At 56.9% G+C, this 8,438-nt stretch overlaps 1 protein-coding gene across 1 annotated transcript in view; it reads right to left on the bottom strand.

Moving 5' to 3' along the window:
• Window positions 1–4,687, bottom strand: part of BEST2 (bestrophin 2) — a 10,019-nt gene extending 5,332 nt beyond the window's left edge. Inside the window, exons 1-7 of the mRNA XM_006160993.2 lie at window positions 4,536–4,687; window positions 4,249–4,343; window positions 2,769–3,002; window positions 2,246–2,400; window positions 760–837; window positions 484–636; window positions 315–395 (exon numbers count right to left, since the gene is read on the bottom strand). Of these exons, the coding sequence (XP_006161055.1) occupies window positions 315–395; window positions 484–636; window positions 760–837; window positions 2,246–2,400; window positions 2,769–3,002; window positions 4,249–4,343; window positions 4,536–4,687 (948 nt within the window). The remainder of the gene's footprint in view (window positions 1–314; window positions 396–483; window positions 637–759; window positions 838–2,245; window positions 2,401–2,768; window positions 3,003–4,248; window positions 4,344–4,535) is intronic.
• Window positions 4,688–8,438: the final 3,751 nt, after the last annotated feature.

Below are 8,438 nucleotides of genomic sequence, written 5' to 3'. Positions count from 1 at the left end.
GCTGGACTCCCACGTAGTCGACCGCGGTTCGAGTCCTGGACCTGGTGACTTAAACTCACGCTGGGCACGTGTACGTGCATGCCCAAGATTCCGAGAGAGGAGAATGGAGGAGAAGAGATTGCGGCGTGACCATCCCCCCTGGGGGGTGATTTCTCGCTTTCTGTCTCTCTGTCTCTGTGTCTCTCTCTGTCTGTCTGGAGAGCGCATGCACCCTATAGCAAAAAACCTCTCCCAAAAAAAAGAAGGATGGTTTGGGGGGAAGTCTAAGCAAATGTTGGCATGGGGCCGGAAGCGTTTAAGTGAGAAAGTCTCACCTGGAAGTTGCGGTCGATGAGGAAGTTGGTCTCAAAGTCATCGTCGTCCTCTCCGAAGGGGTTGATGAGCTGCTCGGCTACCTGAGGACGGAAGGGGGGAGGTGGGCGGAGTCTTGCGCTCCCGGCCCGCGCCATCCCCTGGAGCCCCCAGCCCTGAGGCCCCGCCCACCTTGAGCCAGCCAGCGTAGAAGAAGAACTGCAGCAGAGTGAATATGGGCACGATCAGGTCCAGGTTGTGGTCCTTGTAACCCTGAGCAGGGTCCAGGAACTGGCGGCCCACCAGGCAAGCCAGGAAGTAACTGTACACCGCTATGGTCACCACCTGCGGTGGGCGGGACATTAAAATCTAAGATGTAGTGTCACAGTAGTGGCGTCTTAGTAGGCACTCAGAGACCGGTGGGTCAGGGTCTGACACAAAGGATCACTGAGGCACAGGGGAGTTTACCTGGGTGTAGACGAGAGGTATGCTGATCCAGTCGTAGTGAAAGAGCATGCCGCACTTGCCCCGAAATGCATTCAACTCCTGGGGGCAGAAAAATGGTTTCAGGGGGCCCGAACTGTGAGATCACACAGGGATATTAAGATTGGGTATCTAGGGGCCAGCAGATGGTGTATTGGTTGCTTCATTGGACTCACACACGTCCAACCATGGTTCGAGTCTTGCACACACACGCCCTGTAGCAAAAAAATCTCTTAAAAAAAAAAAAAAAAAAGGAGGGGGCTAGCAGGCAGCATGGTGGTTAAAGGCATTGGACTCCCACATCGCAGACCATGGTTCAAGTCGCAGACCTGGTGGCTTGCTTTCTTACTTTCTCTCTCTCTCTCTTGCTCTCTCCCTCTCTGGTCAAGTTTAAATAACGTTTTTGTTTTTGAGACGTTTTTGCTATAGGGCACATGAGCTCGCCAGAGAGAGAGAAAGCAAGAAATCGGCCCCCCTGGGGATAGCCTCGCCACAATCCCTTCTCCATTCTCCTCTCGGGATCTTGGACACGTGCCTGGAGCGAATTTCAGCTGCCAGGCCTGAGACTTGAACCACAGTTAACTACATGGGAGTCCAGCGACGTAGCCATTATGCCATCTGCTGGTCCCAAAATAAATTTAAATAAAATTATAATTAAAAAAAAAAAGTAGGTATCTGGGAGGAAGCAGGTGGTGTGATGGTTAAGGTTCTGGACCCCCATGTGGCAACTGCCATTCCAATCCTGAACCTGGCAGCTGGAAAATCCTGCTGGGTGCATGTGTGCCTAAAATCCCAGGAGGAAATTGCATGAGAAGGGATTGCGGAGTGGCCATGCCCCTTTGGGGGGGGGAGGTTCTCAGTTTTTTCTCACTGTCTATCTCTTTGTCTCTCTAGCTAGCACACATGACCCATGGCAGAAATCTTAAAAAAAAAAAAAAAGGGAACCAGCAGTTAGCGTAATGGCTATGTCGCTGGACTCCCATGTAGTCGACCGCAGTTCGTGTCCTGGACCCGGTGGCTTAAAACTCACGCCGGGCGCGTGTGCGTGTGTGCCCAAGATCCCGAGAGGAGAATGGAGGAGAAGGGATTGCGGCGTGGCCATCCCCCTGGGGGGTGATTTCTCCCTTTCTGTCTCTATGTCTCTGTCGCTCTGGCGAGCACTCGCGCCCTATAGTGAAAATCTCTCCAAAAAAAAAAAATAAAAAAGACTGGGTACCTGGGATGGAGTGAGTGGTCACCTGGTGAGAGGTGGGACTGCACTTTGGGGAGGTTTGGGGGCCCTTAGTGCGTGTACCCCTGGGGCGGGTGCACCATGCACCTAGGGCCTGCCCTTTACGGCGTTAGAATCTGGCCCATTGAAAGAAGGGGGCCTGTTTGGAATCTGTCCCGTGGGAGGTCATGCTGGCTAGGACCCAAGTTTGGAGGGGGTACAGTCTCCCTGGGGGTCTACAGGATGACCTGGGGGGCCCACCTCAAGTAGCAGCTTCAGGGCACTGTTGTCGCGGATGCGGCCCTCACGCCGGGCCTGCGCCGCCAGGTTGGAGAACCAAACACAGGGGACCCAGTACTTGTTGTAGGATGAGTTCAGGTTCTCGAACTTCTTACGCTCTTCGCGGGTCATAAATCCTAGCGGGCAAAATCAGAGGTTACTCGCCCCGCCCCCTGTCCACGCCACGCCCATCACCACGCCCACACACGCCCTCGCTCCACCCTCCATCATCATCACGCCCTTGCCCCACCCTCCGTCCTCGCCACGCCCATCACCACACCCTCTCTCCACCGTCGTCACGCCCTCTGTGTGCCCCACGCCCCCGCGACGCCACGCCCAGTCCGCTCCCCGCCCATCGCCACGCCCCGTCCTCCCCACTGCCCACGCCCATCGCCACGCCCTCGCTCCACTCCCTCGCCCTCGCCACGCCCTCCGTCCGCCCCCCACCCAACACCACACCCTCGCTCAATTATCTGTCCTCGCCACGCTCCCGGCCGGCACTCACCCGCCTCCACCACGTGATCTATGGTAGGAAAGCGCTTGAAGACCGCTGTGCTAACCGATCGCAAGATCAGCACTGCGGAGAGCCCTGCATAGCGCATGAGCGTGCGGCGGTAGAGACGGCCTCGTTCGTCGCGTCCGTGCACGGTGCCGACCACCACGCACATGAGCGCGTCGGGCAAGGGCATGCACAGATACTGGTCCCACCAACGATGCACCACCAGCGTCACATAGAAGCCTGTGGGGAGCCGGGAGCGGTGGCTCAGGGTTGGGGAACGAAGGGGGCGGGAAGACAGGCGACACAGGGTCTGCATTAGGGACCCCCCCCAGCAGACTGGTCACCCTGACCACACAGGGCCACCCGCACTGGGAATTTTAGGGGTTCAGCGCTGAGATCGAGCCGGGAGAAGGCTGGATCCCCCTGGCGATTTAGAAGTCACTGGGATTGAGGTCTGGAGTCCCAATATGGAGATGGAGACACAGGCCTACGTCAGGTATGGGCAGGTTGTTGCCCGGGCTACTGGGAGCCACTCCCTAGGCTAGGAGCATAGGCTTCTGGAACACCAAGGAGAGGGGTCTGGCTTGCAGAGCTAGGTATCTGGGTCGGGTCGCCTGGGCAGGCTTGTCACCAAGGGGACTCTGAGGAAGGTGTGAAGGGTTGGGGACTGGTCTATGACAGGGAGCCTTGGTCACCCCTCCACGTAGGTCATAGGAGGTGATGGGGTTGAGGACCAGGACTTGTCAGAGCGATGCCTCCCAGGCTGGGCTTAAAAGGATAAAATTGTGTTCAGCCAGTAACGTGGTGGTTAAGGTTCCTGGATCCCACATAGTTGTCTTTTTGACTCAAATCCCTGCAGCTTTAAAAACACGCAGGCGTCGGGACCAGCAGGTGGCGTGGTGGTTAAGGTGCTGGACACTCCCATATGGCCAACCACGGATCGAGTACTGGACCTGGTGGCTTGCTTTCTCATTTTCTCTCTCTCTTTCTCTGTCTCCCTTTGGTCCACTTAAGATAAAATGAATGAATAAATAAAATAAAAAAGCTATTAAAAAACACGCGGGCGTATAAGCATGTGTGCCCATAATCCCTGGAGAAGGGATTGCAGCGTGGCGATCCTCCTGGGCTATCATTTCTCACTTTCCCTCCCTCCTTTTCTGTCTCTCTCCTGCGAGCACACACACCCTATAGCCAACATTAAAAGAAAGACAGACAGGCAAACAGAGTTTTCTGGGGTCCCTGAGGCCCAGAATGGGGAGGAGGGCGCCGGGCACAGGTAGGATTCCTGAGGTGCCGGTGGCAGGTGCCATTTAAGGTGTTGGAGTGCCGAGTCATTTCTAGCATCTTTAAGGTGTGGCTCCAGAAACGAGGGGGGCAGTGGAGGCTGAATTGGAGGGGGCATCTCAGTGGAGCGGGAACAGGGGTGTCTCCCAAAGGCATGCGTGGAAATAGAATAGGGGCCTTAGGGGCGGGGGCACCACCGCACCGAGCACGAAGGAGACGGGGATGAGGCTGGCGTACTGGTCGCAGTAAATGACGAGCTTCTCGAAGTAGCGTTTCTGCCCGTCGGTGAGCACGAAGCTGTGGGGCAGGGGGCGTGGTTATAGCCGAGCCCCGCCCCGCTCACACGAAGTCCCGCCCAGAGACACCTCTGGACACGCCCACATAGACCACGCCCCCTCCCTCCGCCTCCAGCAGCCGCTGGTGTCGCGTAGAATGCGCATTCCCGCCCGCCAAGTGCTGTCCTGCCCCGCGGCCCCGAATCCACCTCACCGGTAGGTGGCGCTCAGCGCCATGTAGAGCCCGAGGAAGCAGAGCAGCTCGCGCCACAGGAGTTTGTAGATGCTGCCACGCCATAGCACCAGCAGCTGCGAGAAGCCGCCGAAGCGGGCGTTCGCCACTCGGGCCGTGTACGTGACGGTCATCGCGGCGCCCGGCCGGTGCGGCCAAGGCGCAGGGGACTCGGCTGGACCTGGGCTCGTGGGCCAAGGAACCGGGGACTGGGCGGGAACCGGGCTGGGGGCTGTGGGCAGGGGTGGAAAGGTGCGCTCAGACGCTCCTATCCAGGTTCCGGCCACCCTCTCAGTCCTGGCTCTTGTCCAGTTTCCCCTCTCCCCTTCCACCCTCCGCCCCAGCCTTGCTCGGTCTTGCTCCCGCTCTCCTCAATGGGCTCTCTCAAGCCGTCGGTGTCCCTGCACTCCTGATCCCCAAATTCGTGCACCTACCCCTACCTCCAATCCTTGCACCTGCACGCCTCCTCCAGTCCTCGCACCTCCAATGCTCCCCCTACCCCCACCTCCAAACCCCTTGGGTCCAAGTAGTCACCTCCCAGTGGCCCGTCTGCCCTAGTGCATCCTCCTGACCCAGAAGCCAGCTACAGCCACCCCTACCCGCTGAGTCTCCAGGGTCTCAGTTTCTGGGTTCTTAAGGCTCTGACCCTCATTCTCCCTCAGCCCCCACTTTTGTTCTCCTTTTTGACCCTCTGTACTCTCCCAGCCCCCAGCCCTGGCCCCGTCTCCTCTCCTGCACTCATCTGAAGCCCTGTCCCTAAGTCTCCAAGCCCCTTCTCCTGCAGGTCTAGCCGGTCTTTCTGGCACTCGGTCACCGGTCACCGTGGCTTTGGCCCCCTCCCCTTCCCCGGGTCCATCTAGACCTTTCCCCGTGTCCATTCTCCTGCCTTCAAGCCCTCCTCTCCCCACCCCCAGGAGGACTCTGGCTAAATGGCCGCTCACGATTTGGTCCCCCTGTCCCTCCTCAGGCCTGGGCTCTTCTCACCTGTGTCCAGCGAGGGTGGCCAATGCAGGGACACAAGGGGACAGGATGGGCGGGAGACTTGGGAGTCAGGTGGGGCTGAAGCCAGACCCTGGGAGGGAGGGGGCTGGAGAGTGGGCGTGGGCAGCCCCTCCCTGGCCCGCCCCCTTAGAGCTTGGGAGAAGTCCGGCCAGTTTGTTACCTGGGGCAGGGGGAGAAATCCGCCAGCTTCCCCTCCCTATCAGTCCCAGGCGGTTCCAAGGCAGCGGCTGGGGGAGGGGACAGTCGCTGCCCAGTGAGGCGGGGTCACTCCACAGTCCCCTGTAGTCACTGTCGTAAAGACGCACATGGGAACTCGCATCACAGACCCAGACACAAATGTGGCTCCCTTGGACACATCCTCACACCTCCGCAGGGACAGGGACGCAGAGGACAAGGCACACCGTTGGGAGGACTTTCAGGGTGACACAGGACACGCCTAGGTCACCCGCGGTGCGACAGGCATATACAGAGCATGTGGACCCGACGTGCTAAACTCTCTGCCCCCAGACACATACACGTAATGCTGCGAATGGCCAAATAAGAGGGGACTTCAAAACGTTTATGGAGGGGGACCAGCAGTTAGCGTAATGGCTATGTCGCTGGACTCCCACGTAGGCGACTGCGGTTCGCATCCCGGACCCGGTGGTCTGTGTGTGTGTGTGCGCGTGTGCCTATGACTGACAGAATCTGAAATTCAAGAGGTTAAATGAAAAGGCAACAGATCAGTGATTAAGAGGTGAGCTCAATAATGAAGATGTACAAATCAAAGCAGATTAAGGGGTCATCATTATTTTTCCTTTTTAACCAAGTAAAATTTATTGATTTCTTACTATACCCAAGGCACCATGGATATCGAGAAAAATAAAACATGTCATGTAAATCGATTATTGCACTTCAGGATGACATATTTTATAATAAAGAAATAAAAAATTGTTGTAGCACACCACAAAAAAAGTGGTTGAATCCTCTCGAAGCTGTCAGAGATAGCCCATTCCAGATGCATCCTGGGTTACATTCAGGGGTCTGCCAGGCTCACGAGGTGCATCAAAAACAGCTCCACCAGGCCAGCGGGTGGGGCGGAGACTGAGGGGCTAGATCCCACTTGGCCGATGGCATGATTCAAGTCCTGGACCAAGCAGCTTGAAAGACATGCCAGGGGGGCCGGCAGGTGGCGTGGTGGTTAAGGACACTGGACTTCCATATGGCCGACCACGGTTTGAGTCCTGGACCTGGTGGTTTGCTTTCTCACTTTCTGTCTCTCTCTCTCTGTCCCTCTCTGGTCAAATTAAAATTAATTAATTAATTTTTAAAAAGCAAGACATGCCAGGTGTGCGTGTGTGTGTGCCCCAAATCTCAAGAGGAGCGTGGAGGAGAAAGGACTGTGGAGTGATAATACCCCCGGGAGGGTACTTTTTTCACTTCCTCTTTCTCTCTCTCTCTTCAGTGAGTGCATACATCCTATACAAAAACTTAAAAATAAAAATAAAAGGAAAATAGAATTAAAGTACACGTTTATTTTGGTGCATAACTTTTTTGAAATCCATGCAGAGTTTTTCCATCCTGGACATTTTCCAAGAACTTTTTTTTTTTCCCCTAAAGTTTTTGCCATAGGGCGTGTATGTGTTCTCCAGAGAGAGACAGAGAGAGGGAGAGAGATCACCTCCTAGTGATGCCCATGGGCGAATGGTCATGCCACAATCCCTTCTCCATTCTCCTCTCGGGATTCTGATCACACACATACATGTACTCAGCATGGTTTCCAAGCCACTGGGTCCGGGACTCAAACCACAGTCAGTCATGTGGGAATCCAGTGTCCTAACCCCACTCCACCTGCTGGCCCCTTCCACGAACTTTTCGAGACAGCCACCTTGTAGGAAGACAAGGGCAGTCCCAAGGGGCCTGTATTCCCGCCTGAACTCACATCACATCTCAAACACACACTCAAGGTCACACGACCAGACAAACGCAGACCCCACCCAGGCCCCGGAATGCCTTCACACACACACAACCACACACCATCCCGGGCAGGTTTATTCCTGACCTTCTGCAGGGACGCCTCCCTTCGACACGGCGACACGCAGTTGCCAGCGTCACCGCGGGTCTCCTGGTGGTCTTGTAGGTTTGACAGTGTCGCCCGGACACAGTCTCACCACACTGATCCCTCCCCGACGATCCCACACCTAGAACCCCTTGTGAAACACGCCCACGTTTGCACGTCGGTCCACAAACCGGTCCCCTCCCCAATGTTGTCATTGCCCTGCATGTGCACACACCCACAAGCTCAGCATTGCCATGAACACAAAAGCTTGGGGACACAAAACCTTGTCCCCACATTTGACACGGATGTGGGACAGATGTTCCATCTTCATAGACACGCCTACGCGGAGGGCACTCCCGCCTGGCACAGACAGCTCCCCTGTAATCCTCCCACAGAGGGGCGTGGAAGGGGCGGACCACGGGGGCCCCTGCTGTGCCCCAGCCCCGCCAGCCCACCCCACGCACCAGGAGTGCGAATAGCTCCGCGCAGCTCCACCCTGAGTCCCGGGCAGGCCAGGCCGGGACACTGTGGTCCTTCCCAGCTTGGCAGATGTCTGCCCCGCCCGCGGTAATTAGGAACCAGCCTGGGCTGGCCACTCTCGGACCCGCGCCTCCGTTGTCCAGCTGCCGGACAGCCCATAAACGGGAGCGACGGCGGTGGGGCAGTTGGGGCGGCAGCACCAGCTGTGAGACCTGAGGACGGGGCAGGCAGGGCAGGCTTTGTGCTCCGGGCCAGCAGCCTCCCTCTACAGGACCTCCTGCAGCTAGCTGGCACCTCCTGCTCAGCCCCGTCCTGGTCCTGCAGCTCACACATGGCCCCATATTCTTTTTTTTTTTTTTTTTTTT

Source organism: Tupaia chinensis, unplaced genomic scaffold (genome assembly GCF_000334495.1).
Source record: "Tupaia chinensis unplaced genomic scaffold, TupChi_1.0 Scaffold138060_1, whole genome shotgun sequence".
Taxonomy (NCBI): Eukaryota; Metazoa; Chordata; class Mammalia; order Scandentia; family Tupaiidae; genus Tupaia; species Tupaia belangeri.
The sequence above is the reverse complement of the archived record's forward strand: the minus strand, read 5'-3'. Positions and strand labels throughout refer to the sequence as shown.